General features: G+C 51.2%; 3 protein-coding genes and 1 non-coding gene across 17 annotated transcripts in view; 3 read left to right on the forward strand and 1 right to left on the reverse strand.

The window, feature by feature from the left end:
* IFT122 (intraflagellar transport 122) overlaps positions 1 to 6,569 on the reverse strand; it is a 33,727-nt gene extending 27,158 nt beyond the window's left edge. For 2 of the 4 annotated variants that reach the window (XR_012660971.1, XM_075095558.1), the window contains exons 1-7: positions 6,415 to 6,569; positions 5,828 to 5,894; positions 4,789 to 4,873; positions 3,839 to 3,917; positions 2,960 to 3,036; positions 2,443 to 2,509; positions 1,297 to 1,443 (exon numbers count right to left, since the gene is read on the reverse strand). Coding sequence is in view for 3 of the 4 variants with exons in the window: in XM_075095558.1 (XP_074951659.1) it covers positions 1,297 to 1,443; positions 2,443 to 2,509; positions 2,960 to 3,036; positions 3,839 to 3,917; positions 4,789 to 4,873; positions 5,828 to 5,894; positions 6,415 to 6,455 (563 nt within the window). In the remaining variant the exon portion in view is untranslated. Of the gene's footprint in view, positions 1 to 234; positions 400 to 1,296; positions 1,463 to 2,442; positions 2,510 to 2,959; positions 3,037 to 3,838; positions 3,918 to 4,788; positions 4,874 to 5,827; positions 5,895 to 6,414 lie in introns of those variants that run through there. The other 2 variants (XM_075095560.1, XM_075095559.1) reach the window with 2 other exon arrangements.
* Positions 6,570 to 6,712: 143 nt separating this feature from the next.
* Positions 6,713 to 11,719, forward strand: MBD4 (methyl-CpG binding domain 4, DNA glycosylase). Of its 11 annotated transcripts, none has more exons than XM_075095561.1 (8): positions 6,713 to 6,769; positions 6,921 to 7,130; positions 7,440 to 8,287; positions 8,821 to 8,895; positions 9,532 to 9,666; positions 9,950 to 10,099; positions 10,755 to 10,858; positions 11,484 to 11,719. In XM_075095561.1, exons 1-8 carry the CDS (start codon positions 6,744 to 6,746, stop codon positions 11,559 to 11,561), a joined length of 1,626 nt encoding a protein of 541 aa, XP_074951662.1. In that variant the 5' UTR covers positions 6,713 to 6,743; the 3' UTR covers positions 11,562 to 11,719. The 11 variants fall into 11 exon arrangements, 6 of the variants coding, with proteins under 6 accessions (XP_074951662.1, XP_074951663.1, XP_074951665.1 ...); XR_012660972.1 differs by having other exon boundaries at positions 6,729 to 6,769; positions 10,654 to 10,858; XR_012660973.1 differs by having other exon boundaries at positions 6,729 to 6,769; positions 10,657 to 10,858.
* Positions 11,720 to 12,555: 836 nt separating this feature from the next.
* RPL32 (ribosomal protein L32) lies at positions 12,556 to 14,717 on the forward strand. The gene is made up of 4 exons (XM_075095568.1): positions 12,556 to 12,836; positions 13,631 to 13,731; positions 13,976 to 14,157; positions 14,543 to 14,717. Exons 2-4 carry the CDS (start codon positions 13,636 to 13,638, stop codon positions 14,670 to 14,672), a joined length of 408 nt encoding a protein of 135 aa, XP_074951669.1. The 5' UTR covers positions 12,556 to 12,836; positions 13,631 to 13,635; the 3' UTR covers positions 14,673 to 14,717.
* On the forward strand, positions 13,423 to 13,561 carry LOC142059462 (small nucleolar RNA SNORA7). The gene has a single exon (XR_012661361.1). It is a non-coding gene; the product is annotated as a small nucleolar RNA SNORA7 (small nucleolar RNA).
* Positions 14,718 to 14,782: the final 65 nt, after the last annotated feature.

Raw genomic sequence — 14,782 nt, forward strand, 5'->3', positions numbered from 1 at the left:
ATCCAGGCACCTGTGGGGAAAAGCAACATACAAACATATACTTAAGAACTATCTCAAAATGAACACATACTATCAGAGTAAATTAAGACCATACAGGCAACTATTAATCTAGAATTTCCTAACTTCTGAATATCTGATTTTGCACCCTGCATAATACTCTCTGCCCTTGCTCCTTTTTGTGAATTGCTGTTCTAGATAATATAGATATGTATGTTCCTTTGAAGTTTCACTCACAAGTTGAAATCCATAGAGGTCTCTTCTTCCTCGTGGTCGTCTTCTCCCTCTGTCTGACTATCCTGCCTACTGCCAGGCCTGGATTTCAGTACTGGTATCTCATCTAAATAGCTGTGAACTGACTCCTCTTGTTCATCTGCTCTACTCCAAAAATTCTCCCACCTTCTGCAATAGCAATTGTTTATTCACATATTTGGGACCACATTCCCCCTGAACTGAAGTGAAAACACAGCCCCCCTTTCTCTCCCCCAACCCAAACAGAACCTGCCCCCCCCGCCAAAAAAAAAAAAAAAAAAAAAGGAAAAAAATGTTTCCTGAGATCTGGCAAGGTCCCTCCTTGAATGCTGGGCTCACGTTTGGGCCCCTCAGGACAAGAAGGCCCTGGAGGGGCTGGAGCGTGTCCAGAGAAGGGCAGCGGGGCTGGGGCAGGGTCTGGAGCACAAGTGTGCTGGGGGGCGGCTGAGGGGGCTGGGGCGGTTTAGCCTGGAGAAGAGGAGGCTGAGGGGAGACCTTTTCGCTCTCTGCAGCTGCCTGAGAGGGGCTGGAGTGTGGGAGTGGGGGGGTTGGTTGGTCTCTTCTCCCAAGTTACTAGTGATAGAATAAGAGGAAATGGCCTCAAGTTGCATCAGGGGAGATTTAGATTGGATATTAGGAAGAATTTCTTTACCAAAAGGGTTATCAAGCATTGGAACAGGCTGCCAAGGGAAAGGGTTGAGTCACCATCCCTGGAGGTATTTAAAAGATGTGCAGATGTGGCCCTTGGGGACATGGTTTAGTGGTACACTTGGCAGTGCTAGTTAATGGTTGGACTTGATGATCTTAAAGTTCTTTTCCAACCTAAACGATTCAATGATTGTATGATCTAAGTGGAACTTGTTCCCAGTTTCTCTGTTCCATTAAAGACTGGCAGCAAAGCCAAAACCCCAATACATAATCACTTAAAAAAAGGTAACATACTTGGCATTAATCGGTTTCAGCAGGGATAAAAGTCAAGCCTTTCTGCAATCAATAAGCCAAGGATTATCTATTCAGCACGAAAAGAGGAAGGATGAAATTATTTACCTGGATGGATTCCAACAAATTGACCATATTGGAGATGAAGCACCCCCAGTACGCTCTATTTTAACTTTCTCTTCGCCATTTTTATTCCTTATGCTGACAATGCCATTGAACATCCCCAAAGCAAGGTACTGGCCATCATTTGTCCAGCTGATAAAACACAGACATACTGAAGAGAAAACTACTAAAAACAAGCAGCAGGAAGGTAGGATGGTACAGCATACTCAAATAGGGATGATAGATTGAAATATACTTCTAAGAGGGAGTTCTGGGAGGTAGCCAGTAATCCTACAGTTTGTTTATGCATCTAAATCCACATTTATGGCAACAGCATGCACTACAGCAAGAACATTTTATTATGTACACAGAAATAAAAAGAAATGTAGAAATAAATAAAAAAAAAAGGGATCATCTGCTTGCAATACTTCAAACATGTGCTAAGTAACAGATACATTTTTGGGAATGGCAGGGTTGGCAGTAGACCAGACTGTTTTAAAAGCCACATTTGGAACACTGATCAGATAAAATTGCATGATGCTGGGACACAGGAGACCTGGTTTCTATTCTCGTCCCTACTGTAGTTGGATGGGTGACTTTACGCAAATTAATGTACCCTTGCTTCAGGTGCCATAATGGTAATATCTCCTCCTACCAAAATACCAATGACACAGGGGATGAATAGCTCTACAAACCAAAAGTGTAATTATTTTTCCTCATTTTATTGTTATTGCACAAGATGGCTAAACAGAGGGAGAGAAGTTAAGACACTTGCTCAAGACCAGAATACCTCTCTGACTTTCAGAAAAACTCAGTTACAAGCAGTATCAAACAAAAATTAAAAAAGAAAGAAGAAAAAAAAGCTCTCTCTGGAAAGACTACACAAGAAAGAACAAATAATCTTTGATAAACATTAGTCATATTCCTACTGAAGCATTATAGACACTACTCAGGTATTTTCATGATGAGACTGGTGAAGCAGTACGACACAACGCTATCGAACAGCAAGGTGGGAGAGCCTATCTCATACTACTAGGGACCATCTCTGTATACATTGAACCACTGTAATTTTTTTCCCTTAAGCTTGCATATTATTTGGAATTGTTTGTATTGAAACTAACTTAAATGACACAAATAATCCTTAAAACTTACCTACAGCAAGTAATCTTACTGCTAGTTTTATGTTTAGAGACCGACTTCTGTTCAGGAGACCACAAGCCTTGATTAAAGCAAAGAAAAAGCCAAAACAAATTACAAGTAAGCATCTACCAGCATTCAGATTAGAAACTAACATTGTCAGAAAACTCAGTTAGGACTTCAGAGGGATCAAAGTCTCACCCACTACTAGAAGGGCTTTTAAATACATATTATTTATGAGTAAATGGGGGTGCGTGTGTGAGTGACTCCATCTAAATAATAGAGGGGGTGTTCCTCCGCAACAAAAATCACAGTAACAAAGTAGCACATTTTACCCTGTGGCACCTCACTACATAGTCCTTTCCAACTGAGTTCAAATGATGCAAGTATCTAATATTATTTAACTTTAGGTAGCTTTATATCTCATCTCTTCTGGATATAAGGAACGGTACCTATGTGCAAGTTTGCTTAGCTATACAACCTCAATAGAATTTACTGGCCTAATGGAAGAGTCACAAGGAAGAAGACATACCAAAATCACTGGAGGAGCAGGATGCCAACTGATGAGTAAGAGGATTGTATGAAACGCACTGTATGGAGTCATTATGCCTAGAATGAAGTTACAATAATATTTCAATAAATCATTCCTAAATGCCCCCTTTTCTGACTTTCAGCAAGATAGCCAAAAGGTTTACCAGATGCCAGAAATAATTAGATCAGCTTACATTACATCAAATTAATCTGCAATTACTGTAAACTAAATCAGTAATAAACCTTAAAAAAATTTGTGTCTAAGTGCCAGGATTCACTGTATTTCATCAAGAATAGCTAAAAAAATCTATGCAGATGGTGGTTTGTGAAATATGATTACAGGTTATATCCAAATTCTAAAATAAGCATGCTGGTGTGTGCTCCTAGTGGTACACCAGCTTGTGCATACTAACTAGTAATAAATGTACACGCCCATTCAGAAACAGAATTTGAAGATGCTGCTTAAGAGAGATGACGTTAAAGCAAAGCCAGAAGAAAGATGGAAATACACCAAAAGTACCAAACCTCATCTCTAGTTTGCTCTTTGAACTAGAATTTTGTTAATTTTATTATACACCGCCAGAGTCACATTGTGTTTAGTTTTATTTCAATCTATACAGTTTCCCCAGTCCTCTGCCAGCCCTCTAAATTCAGAGACTTATCTAGACTTCCCACCCTCTTTTATGCCTTTAATTGCTTTCCTGCCTCATTCAGATACTTTGACTGTTCTTTTCCTCTTCCCTCTCCTATTACCCGCTCACTAGCATTTCCTCTGACCTTAGTCAACCTTCTTCCAAATCTAACAGCACATACTCTTTGACAGCAGAAGTGCATAATCAAAGTCTGTCTGAGAGGCACAGAACTGAAAGGCGCCACTTACGTGTATTTCAGAATTCCCTCTAACTTTGAAGTCCAAATTATCACACTTTTATCAGCCGAGCCAGATGCGAAACGTTTGCCTAGGAATTAAACATAATTTAAATCCCACATATACAAGAATCACTTTAACTCCAAATAATCAAAGAGGGAGCAAGAAGTGCTTGAACTTGACAAGGCTCAAGTAATAAAGGGCCTAACACTGCAAGTGTCTCGAGGTGACTGCGCTTCTCCAACTAGGAGAGATGCCGATGGCTTTATTTTGTTACCCCCATGAGAGTGCCTCACTAAAGCCCAGCCACGCAAGCAGGTAGCCAGTCTTTCCAACACTGTCAGTCACAGGCTGGAGATTTATGTTGACAGTGTCAAGGGAAAATCGGTACGTTTTCACAGGTATCCCCTGTATCTTAAACAGTAGTGTTTGCGAGGAAGTCCTGTAACTCCCCACACAGTTGAGTCCTGGCAGAATCGGGGACAGCAGGAATCGGGGCAGTGAAAGAATCTGTAGCAGAAAAAGGCCTGTAGCATGCGCAGCAATGTGTGAAGGATTGGAAGATTAGGAAGGTTTGGGATACAGGAACTACGGCAATAAAAGTCAGAGGCAGGTGGAGCACTAGAAAGAGGGATCTCCAGGGTAAGCCTCTCCTCACATCACCCCACAAATACAAACTTAACCATGGCTGAAGTAGAAGGGGAGGGGGAGCGGGGACTACGGTTCTTGGATTGACATGTAGCCTTACATGTAAGAATGCAGTACTTCTGCATGTAGTGTTTGTATGGCAGTTCAAACTCTCCATTAAAAAAGAAACAAACAAAACACCAGCACTCACACATGTGTTTAAAATACTGTTACTGGAACAACCCTTATTTCCCTATTTATCAACTGGCTATAAGAAACAGGAGATACGCACTTTACAAACTAGACTAACAAAGCTCCCCCAAAGGCATATTTACCATCTTTAGCATAAGCCACACAGTATACCGTGTCCTTATGTCCTTTCAAAGGCTGAATTAAGGTTCCATCAGAAGTATCGTATACCTATTTAAACGGGGAAAACAAAAACATACAAAGAAACATACGTAAGAATCCTCCAGTGAAGACTAGGATATAAAATCACAGAAGGCCAAGATTATACACTTTCTTTTGCATTTGGTTTTTTGCATAGCACACAGTCCATGCAAGACAAAATGTTTTGAAGCATAGAAGCAGCTTTCCTTAACCTAATACTGCTGGGAATGAAAGAAGACTCAGTATTAGAAAGCGACATGCACAAAACCGATTTCCAAACACCTCATCTGGACAGCTTGTTTTACTTCTTTCCCTTCTTTCCCTGCATTAGATGCTTAAATGTAATAAATTACTGGAAGGGACCTTCACTAAATATACCATTCTGTGAGCACTGAAAATAATAAAGCCTGCTGTCCTGAGCTACATCTCTATAATCACGCCATCCATCCATCCATCCCTGCAGTTTCCACACCTGCCCCATCTGAAAGCTTTGCAGGAACCGTGAGCAGCGTGGTCTTGAGCTGTTCTTGCTGATGGCTTAACTGCAGGCAAGCAGACCCAGGGAACCGCAAAAAGTTATAGCTGAAGCTTCCCACAAAGTAGGGACATCAATTTGAGTTTTTTTCCCCTTTCCATGAAGATTTGCATGAAACTTGTAACAACACAGTATTTGTATACCGTGCTACTGTGCTGACTTTGGATGCAGGTTAATGGATTTCAAACCACTGGGTGAGGTACGATAGGACGAGATGATGCAAGTAACTTAAATCTCATTACTTTTGGAAATAGAGCTTAAAACTTGGTAAGAAGCATTGAAAAGCTTCAGAACACTTCACAGTTAGGCTGCATTAATATGTATGCAGATATGAGGCTGGACTAATAGAGATAAGAGGATTTTTGATAGGTTATATTCATAAGTTAATGTGAAAGAAATCACATTCATACAGCTGTAAATGCAAGGGGGGAAAAAAAAAGTTTCCCTACCAGCAGTCTATTTCCAGCAGCAATTATCAATTGAGTCCCATCCGGTTTGAATGCAAGATCATAAATACTAGAAAAAAAAAACAAACAAAAAGCCAAGAAAACCTCATATTAGTAGGCATAAAATATATTTCTTTTAATGTCAAAGATGCCACGTAACAAGAAATGTTAATTGTATACTTGAGAGCTTATCCGAGCCCTGAGACGACTCCCCGGCCGACAGGAGCCCCCGCGACCGCCTCCCGGGCTGCTGGCCCCCGGGCAAACGCGGCGCGAAGAGAAGCAAAAACAACCCCAAAAAAGCCTCCGCGTCGCTGCATCACCGGTATCGCCCGAGCCCACAGCAACGCAGCTGCCCCGGCCCGCCCAGGGGAAGGGGCGCCGCTGGGGAGGGGACACCCAGCTCAGGACCCCCCTCGCCTCAGAGCCGGGGCAGGGGCCGCCACCGCGCCCGGTGCTTGGGGGGGTTGGTGGGGGGAAAGGGGGCAACAGCCAGGCCGCAGCCGCCCGGCCTGCTCCGGCCCGTAGCCACGCCAGCGGGCGGCAGCGCGGCTCCCGCACGGGGGCCGCCTCACTGCGGGGCCGCTCACCAGTGCTCGGCCCTGTCGCGCCAGGTGAGCGCGGCCCGCATCCCCCAGGCCGGGCCGGGCCGGGCCCCGCAGCGCGGCCCGTCCCGCCTCAGCGCCGCCGCCGCCGCCGCCTCGCGCCTGTTTACAGCCGCCCCGCCGGCGCCACGGGCAACGCGCGTGCTCCTGGAGGGGGGTGGGGGGTGGGGGCTGCCGGCCCGCCGCCGCGCCAGGGGGCGCCCGCTGCTGGGGCCGGGATGCGCCTGCGCAGGGCGGGAGGCGGGAGCGGCGGCGGGGCGCGCGCACACGTGGGGGGCGGTGCCGCGGGGCGTCATGTGACGGAGGCGGGTAGCATGGCGGCGGCGGCGGTGACCGGCGGGTAGGCGGTGGAGCCGTGTGGGGGTGGAGAGCCGCGCTCGCTAGCGGGGCGGTCCCGGTCTCCGGAGCCCTGTGGGGGCCCGGGCCCGTTCGCGCCGCGGAGCCCTCCGCTCCCAGCAGGGCCCTACCCGGGCGTCTCCTTCCCCTTGCAGGCTCCCGGGCCGCAGCCGAGACGGGCTGGCGGTGGAGGCGGCGGGGAGCCCCGACCCCAGCGGCGGGGGCACCGATGCCGCGGCGGAGAGGTGCCCTGCGAGGGAAGGAGCGGCGGCCGGGCCCTGTGCCGCCCCCGGGGGCTGGCAGAAGGCGAGCAGGCGGCGGCGGTCGGGCCGGACGGCGGGCAGGATCGACGTGTACTTCGTCAGGTGAGGCCGGGTGCGGCGGCGGCGGGCCGGTCCCGGGGGGGCCCCCGAAGCGAAAGGCCGCCCGCCCCCGGGCACCCCGCTCCTCGCCCGCCCGGTGCCGCGGGCCCTGCCGTACCGGGGCTCCGGAGGGGGCGCGCCCAGCACCTGCAGGGGGCGGGCTGGCAGCTCGGGGGGGAGGGCGCAGAAACTTGGCATCGCTGTGTCAGCTTTTCCTGTCGTTTGGGGGTTTTAAACACTAGAACAGTTTTTGAAGTGAAGAGTGAGAGAATGAGTAAGTCATCACTAATTTGCTTTTCCTTCTTGCCACAGTCCTGAAGGAAATAAGATAAGGTCAAAGCGTGCACTTGCGGAGTATTTTCAGAAAACTGGGGAGGCGACACTAAAGGTAGAAGATTTTGATTTTACAGCTCCTCACCAGCAGAGTACCCGCTCGAGGACGAAAAGGTGCAGCACAAGCGCTGCGGGAACTGTTTTAGAGGGTGAGGAGGGTCACAGTCGTGTGCGAGGCTGCAGTGCACCAAGTGGTGAAGGGGATGGAATTGGAAACATCCAGGCTGGAAGCGAACACCTGGGCCGTGTTACGTCCACTCTGGAGAGCGAAGATTTGATCGTGAGAGGCATAAACGCAGAGGACTGTTTGAAAACCAGAAAAAAGGGGGCAGGTGAAAAAAGTGCTCGGAATAAGAAAACCGGCAAGAGCTCAGAAAAGAGGAATCGAGATAATGCCCAAAACAAAAGACAGAGAACACTGTGTAGCAAACAGGAAACTGAGGGCATTCAAACCAAGAAAGTCTGTAGCAAGGCAGACATGTGTGTCGCTGTCGGCCGGCACGTGGGTGACCAGAATGCAGCCCCTGCGGATGCAGGAAGAACTCTGTCACGAGTGTCCAGGGCACGGTCAGACACACCGCTAAGGTCAGTGACGGCTCGCTCGCAGAGGGACTTGGAGAGCCGAGCAGAGGTGGAGCGTGTGGAGACGGGTTCTAATGGCGCGTCCTCTGCAACATCTGAGGAGAAAACCAATGGATTGAAAGTAGGGAAGGAGACAGGTCGAGGGAATCCAGGTAACCAGGATTTAAAATCTGACACTGAAACAGATGCTAACGTCTTGCAGCCATGTGACAAGAAAAGCTTCACAGCACTTAAAGTGCCACCAGGTACTTGTGTGGTTTTGAGCAGAATATTATCCTAACGTTCTGCCGGGGCTTCTCCTAACCGTACAAGCAAAGTATTCTGTTTCAGGTCAAGCTGCTTTGATGCCTGAATCTGTCTCATTTCTTGATCCAACAGCATTTAACTTAATGCAGATTTATTCACCACTGGAACTTACTCTACTGATCTCTTTAGCTGTACAGTGTAAAACAGTGCTCGTTACCTTCGCTGCACTAACTCGTGTATTGTTTTTGCGCGGTTGGTCAGTTTGTTTCATAAAAAAAGCTAGTTTTAGCTTGTTTCGGGTGCTCGGATCTGTTTTCTCAGACTGTGGCAAAGTAACAGCTTATCTTCTGAAGATATTTTTTGTAGAGTTAAAGCACAGAGGAGTACTGGAGTGAATCTAAAGCATGTTTATGTTCTGTACACCTGCAAGAAATCCTAGTATTTCCGTCACAACATAAAGTGGAAATGGGGTATGAAATGTGACAGCAAAATACATGTTTTTTTTCAATGCTAAAGTTTTATTTATTTACAGAAGAGTCTATCCCACGAACACAAGTGGATAGGAGGAAAACAAGTCCATATTTTTCAAGTAAATACAGTAAAGAAGGTATAATATTCTTTAGGGGAATACATCTTTTTTTATGGGGGGGAGGAGTAGGATGGCTCAAGATCAAGTGATATTATGGAAAATTTCTTCCCATTTTGGACTGGCCATGCTTAGGTGGCATCAGAGAGCTCGGCTTCCTGCACCAGTGCTGATCTTGTCCTGTTTTAAACCTCGGTGGTTTGTATCTTGCAAACAGCCATTCAGGCTGGATTCGAATGCCTCGGCAGCTCTTTCGGCAGCTGGGGGGTGATGGGGTGAATGGGCTTTGGGGAGGTTCTCTTCAGACCACTGAGGTGTCCCCTGTCGGGGGAAGCCCTGTACCTGTGGCTGCTGCTCTGCACTTGGAGAGGAGCGTGGCGGTGGCTGGGGAGGGCGCCTCTCCTCAGAAAATACTAACATGGAACATGGGGGCACACGCAGGCAGCCTTGGCTCTTGCTGCAGTCTGTGCCGGGGACGTGTAGTCCCTTGCAGTTCTGTAATCTTTGTGGGGGCGCTATATGTGGATGGAGCAATGAAAATTCACCCAAAAATTTTAATCTGCTTCAAAAGGTTTTATTTTTAAATTATTTTCGTCTAAATAGGTAAATCCATCCTTTTTTGCCCAATAAATGTTCCTGTATTGCCTCTGTGTACAGCTCCCAGCCCGCCCAGACGGAAGGCCTATAGAAAATGGACTCCTCCACGTTCTCCATTTAATTTGGTCCAAGAAACGCTTTTCCATGATCCATGGAAACTTCTCATTGCAACCATATTTCTCAATAAAACTTCAGGTAAATGGAGTAATACAATTTTATGTAGTATAAATGTTGGGGTGATGTTATAGGGTCAGAACAGCTGCCATTTTATAATGGTATTAATGAATGAATAAATTAACTTGTCTCAGTGTAAAAAAAAAAAAAAAATCCCAAGCAAAACTAAAAAACCACACAAAAACCACACCCACCTTTAATTTGTAACTCTTGCCTCAGAAGAAGCCCACTTCAGAAAGCATTCATAGATAATCAGAAAAGAGAATTACCTCCACAGTCTTCTGTTCATGATTTCTCTCACTAGGTAAAATGGCAATTCCTGTGCTCTGGGAGTTCCTTAAGAAGTATCCTTCTCCTGAAATAGCCAGGACTGCAGACTGGAAAGAAATGTCAGAGCTGCTCAAACCTCTCGGCCTCTATGAGCTCAGGGCAAAAACGATCATCAAGTTCTCAGGTAGGTTTCCCTGAATGTCTGCGGAACGGCCTAACTGGCGTTAGCAAGGCCAGCGGCGTTGCTGTCAAACACTGCTCTGCGACTTTTCCTTCTCTTTGCAAATATTCGTGGTGGTTTGTTTTATGCAACTTTGGGATATGTTTGTCTTATATATGCAAACCTGCCGGTCCTGTTGTCTTAACTGAGAATGAAATAACACACCTAGTGAGTTCTGCAAGAGACCTTTGTCGGGGAGACTTCTTTGAGCAAAAAGATATCCAAACACCTGCAAGACTGATTTAGTGTTTTGCAGCACTATGATGAGGTGGCTCCGCTCTGTTTCCCATCGGGTGACCTCCAGAGGGCCCTTCCAGCCAGAATTTTTCTTATGACTCTGATATTTTCTATACTTGGAATGAAAGCATTCCTTGGTGTGTTCTGAGGAGAGATTCAGTTAAAACTCACCCTAAGTGATTTGTTTAAAAGGTGTTTAAGATATACCCTATAGGGATTCATCACCTACTTTCACCAGGAAATAGCTAAAACCTGTGTTTTTCATTTCAAATGTTCCAAAGCAGAGATGTGTTACAGCAGCAGAGAATCAGGATTTTGTCCAGAGTCGCTTTCTGCGACCTGCCTGCCTGCAGGCAGTGAAGCCTGTGACTGTACGTTGCAGATGAGTACCTGAGCAAGCAGTGGAAGTACCCCATCGAGCTGCATGGGATCGGGAAGTACGGGAACGACTCCTACAGAATCTTCTGTGTCAACGAATGGAAGGAGGTGGGTGGTGCAGCCGCGCTCCAGGGCTTGGTCCACAGCGCGCTGCCAGCAGCAGGGCTCTGTCCTTTGGGGGTGTTGGGCTCGTACCTATCGACTCCCTTGGATTAAAATAAAAAGATAGCAAATTTTATATCTTTAGAAGGCTGAATTCCCAGAATGTGCCTTTTACAAGTCCAAACCTGTAATGAATACTTGTCATCTTGATTTTTTTTTTCCTGTAATTTTCCACTTTCACCATGTTCTTGTTTCCCTGATGTGGGGATGGGAGTCTCTCCCCCGCTCCAGTTAAGAACCGAGTTCCCTACGTTTGCTGCTGGCCAGATTCCCGTCATCACGCCGAGAGCAGCGTTGGTGGGCCCGTTGCTGTGCTGGGCCCGTTGCTGTGCTGGGCCCTCTTGTGGGACGGCCCCGGGGCAGGCGAGGGGCTGCTTTGCTCTCTGGCGTGGGACCCCCTCGTGGTTCATGGCAGGGGTGGTTCCAGTGCTGACCAAGTGCCGCACTCCCTGGCTCATGCCAGCCTCAGCCCGCTGCCGCGCGGTGCTTGGCTGCTCCGGCGGGGTGTCAGAGCGGCGAGGTGTTGTAACGGGCATTTCAGTGGACGTTAAACACTGTCGCTGTGTTTTAGGTGCAGCCGCAGGACCACAAGTTAAATGTGTACCACACGTGGCTCTGGGAGAACCGGGAGAGGCTGAGCATTGACTGAAAAAGCCCTCACCGGCTCAGCTCTGTGCAGCGGCCATCTGGGCGGCAGCCTTCCCAGCGTCGAGTGCTTCCTTCGAACCGTAACCTGCTCCGGTCGTGGTTGTGATGAAGTGTTCAAAATCTCTGTATTCTTTTAATAAATGTAGCCTGGTTTTTGTAGCATTTTCTCATTCCAGGCTGTGACTAGGTGGGGCTGCACTGTTGTCATGGTGACGCTCGGGTGTGGGTCAAGGGCTGGGACAGGCTGTCTGTCCCCGGGGCTGCCAGTGCCTGCCACGGCCAGAGCCCTGCGGGGCACAGCCGTCTGCCCGAGCCGTCACCACCCGGCCAGGGTCTGGCCAGTGTCATGCGGGAGGGGGCCCTGCGGCTTTGCTTCAAGCCACGTCATCCAACACAGCCATATGGATCTCTGCTCTCGGTCTAAAGCAAGCACCTACCTGAATCCAGCTGTTCCAGCTCTGGCAAAAGCAGCTGCATTCGGACCCACACCTTTGCTCAGCAGTGCGTGATGGGAGCACGGCTTTGTGACCCCTCAGTCAGGTCATGGGGCCTGGGCCCTGCTGGGGGGGAGCCGAGGGGCTCAAACCGTGCGGTCGGGTTGAAGGTGGAGGGGCTGGACAGGCAAAAAATACACTTCTCGGCTGGCCCAGTGGGAGCCCGGGTGTTTTGTGCAAGGCAGCGATCCCGGTGCTCCCCGGGCACAAGCCAAGAGCCAGAGCTGAGGAGTGTGGGGGCCGGAGGGGTGCGCGGTGTGGGTGTCGGGGCGGAGGGAGACCCCGGCGTCCGGGCCCTGCCGGGGACTCCAGTCGCGGGCAGAAGCAGGCCGGCGCCCTCCCTCCCGCTGCCCCGGGCCCGGCACGCCCCGGGGGGCAGCGTGTGCCCGGGCCGCGGCGCCCGGGGCCGGGCGGGGCGCGCCGCCGAGCCGCCAGGTGGCGCCCGCACGCCCAGCGGGACTGGCGGAAGCAGTGCCTACGGGGGCACAGCCTGGCGGAAGTGACGTGAGCAGGTCCTGGCAGGCTCGTGTCGGCCGCGCGGCTCGGGGCGGGGGGAAACACCGATCCGTTCCCTCGGGGCGACACGGCCGGTCGGACCCCCCACCCCCGGCGCCACCTCCCGGCGGCGGCCCGGTGCCCCGCGCGGGCCCGGTGCTCGCTCTGCGCAGCCGCGGCGGCGCGGGCGCCCGGCAGGACCGCCCGCTGTCCCCATCAGCCCCTGCGCGCGGCGCCGCCTCCCTCTCTCGGCCGGGCCTGTGGCGGACGGCGCCGTCGCGCAACCGGTGAGTCCTATCCGCCTCCATCCGCCCCCTGCGGCCGCTGCCCCGGCCTCGTCGCCCCCCGCGGCCGCCCCCCCTTCCCATCCCTTCACTTCTCTCAGCCGCCCGCTTTCCCCGGGGCGCGGGGAGGCGGCCCCCTACGGGCCGCAGGGCCGGGCGGCCCTCGGCGAGGCGGCGGTCCGGGGGCTGCCCGCCGCGGGGAGCGGGGCCCGGCCCGGGCGGGCGCGGGGCCTCTCTCCCGCGGGGCCGTGCGTGGGCTGGGGGCGGTGGGGGCGGGCCGTACTCCCGGCGCTGGTCTTCGGCCGCGGGGCGATGGCGGGGCGGCGCTGAAGCGGCGAGCGTAGGCCAAACCCCCGGTGGCGGAGGGCTGCCACGGCCGGCGCGGCGCCCCCCGGGGGCGGGCGCGGCTCGGGCTGCCGGAGGATTGCCTTCGGTGAGTCCCGGTCAGCTGAGCTTTAAGAACAAACCTTGCGCGTCTGTCGGTCTGTCCGTCCGCGCTGGCGTCGGGCAGTTGGGAGGGCAGCAGAGTAACGGGTGGGGAACGCAGCGGCTGCGAACGCGGCGGCGTGTGGAAGTCTGAGCAACGCGCGACCTCCCAGGATCGCATCTGGAGAGCTTTCAGTGCTCTTCCAGCTTCGGAGGCGGGAGGGAGAGCCACTGCAGATGAATACCCATTCCCTCGCTAGCCTCCAGAGTGGCCAGCGAGCGGAAGATAGTCTGCTACACGCGCTCTAAGCGCAGTTACATGTCGCCTGTGTCTTGGGTTTCCCTTCTCATACCGGTTCTGTTTGTCGTAGGCACCATGCCTGCCCTCCGACCTCTCGTGAAACCTAAAATCGTCAAGAAGAGGACCAAGAAGTTCATCCGCCATCAGTCGGATCGCTATGTCAAGATCAAGGTAAAAAGTCACTGGAGATTTGTTAGAGAATGAATTCTGGGACAGATGGACACAGTTGTCCTGAGGGTTGATGGTGAATTAAAGCATAAAGGGTCAGTGTTGAGGCAGTGGGCCGTGCTGCTGGAACAGCCTGGCATGGTAGATCTTTCTGGAGGTGGGTTTTGGCTAGAGCTGTTACCTTGGGGCAGGTGTTTTCAGGCCTGTCTCGTTTTGTAACCGTTAAATGTTTTCTGCATTTCTTCAGCGCAACTGGCGTAAACCGAGAGGTATTGATAACAGAGTTCGCAGGCGGTTCAAGGGTCAGATCCTGATGCCCAACATTGGCTACGGCAGCAATAAGAAGACAAAGCACATGCTGCCCACGGGGTTCAGAAAGTTCCTGGTCCACAACGTCAAAGAGCTGGAAGTGCTCATGATGAGCAACAGGTAAGTCCACAGGGCCTGCATGCCGCCTGCCTCGTGCTCTGCCGCCCCCGACGGGCTGCCCGTCCCCTCAGCGCGGGGTCAGGGCACAAACAGGCAGTGCAGTTAGGGTGAGATGTAGGAAATAGAGTAATAATTAGCACCATTAAAAACTACCTCATACTGGCTCTTCCTTCGCAAGAAAGCAAGCGGAAGGGCTGAGTGGCTCTGGAGGGGAGCTCCTGCTGCAGGCCAGCACGGTCGGGCTTGGCGGCGGGAGTCGTGCGGTGACGCTTCTGTGCTCGGCTGTGTCTGGGCGCTGCCAGCGGGATGGCCCTGGAGCGCTTTGCCTTGTCTGCCGTGAGTGCCGCTGCAGCCGAGCCTGACACGCCCGCGTGCTTTCCCGCAGGTCGTACTGCGCAGAGATTGCTCACAACGTCTCTTCTAAGAACCGGAAGATAATCGTGGAGAGAGCGGCTCAGCTCGCCATCAAGATCACCAATCCCAACGCCAGGCTGCGCAGCGAGGAGAACGAATAAACTGCCTTTGCACCTGAGCTGTATTTAATAAAGTGTAAGACCAAACTCTGGTGGATGTTTTGAATGGCCAAAGGGAAAGACTCAGGGAGGGGGGTGGGGGGCAGCTGCCA

Source organism: Phalacrocorax aristotelis, chromosome 6, assembly GCF_949628215.1.
Source record: "Phalacrocorax aristotelis chromosome 6, bGulAri2.1, whole genome shotgun sequence".
Taxonomy (NCBI): Eukaryota; Metazoa; Chordata; class Aves; order Suliformes; family Phalacrocoracidae; genus Phalacrocorax; species Phalacrocorax aristotelis.

Excerpts from the sequence above, each read along its gene's own strand:
- MBD4 (XM_075095561.1), top strand. The coding sequence starts at position 6,744 with ATGGCGGCGGCGGCGGTGACCGGCGG. Across the intron at positions 6,770-6,920 it reads GCGGCGGCGGTGACCGGCGG|GCTCCCGGGCCGCAGCCGAG; the intron begins GTAGGCGGTGGA and ends TTCCCCTTGCAG. Across the intron at positions 7,131-7,439 it reads ATCGACGTGTACTTCGTCAG|TCCTGAAGGAAATAAGATAA; the intron begins GTGAGGCCGGGT and ends TTCTTGCCACAG.
- RPL32 (XM_075095568.1), top strand. The coding sequence starts at position 13,636 with ATGCCTGCCCTCCGACCTCTCGTGAAACCTAAAATCGTCAAGAAGAGG. Across the intron at positions 13,732-13,975 it reads ATCGCTATGTCAAGATCAAG|CGCAACTGGCGTAAACCGAG; the intron begins GTAAAAAGTCAC and ends GCATTTCTTCAG. Across the intron at positions 14,158-14,542 it reads GTGCTCATGATGAGCAACAG|GTCGTACTGCGCAGAGATTG; the intron begins GTAAGTCCACAG and ends GCTTTCCCGCAG.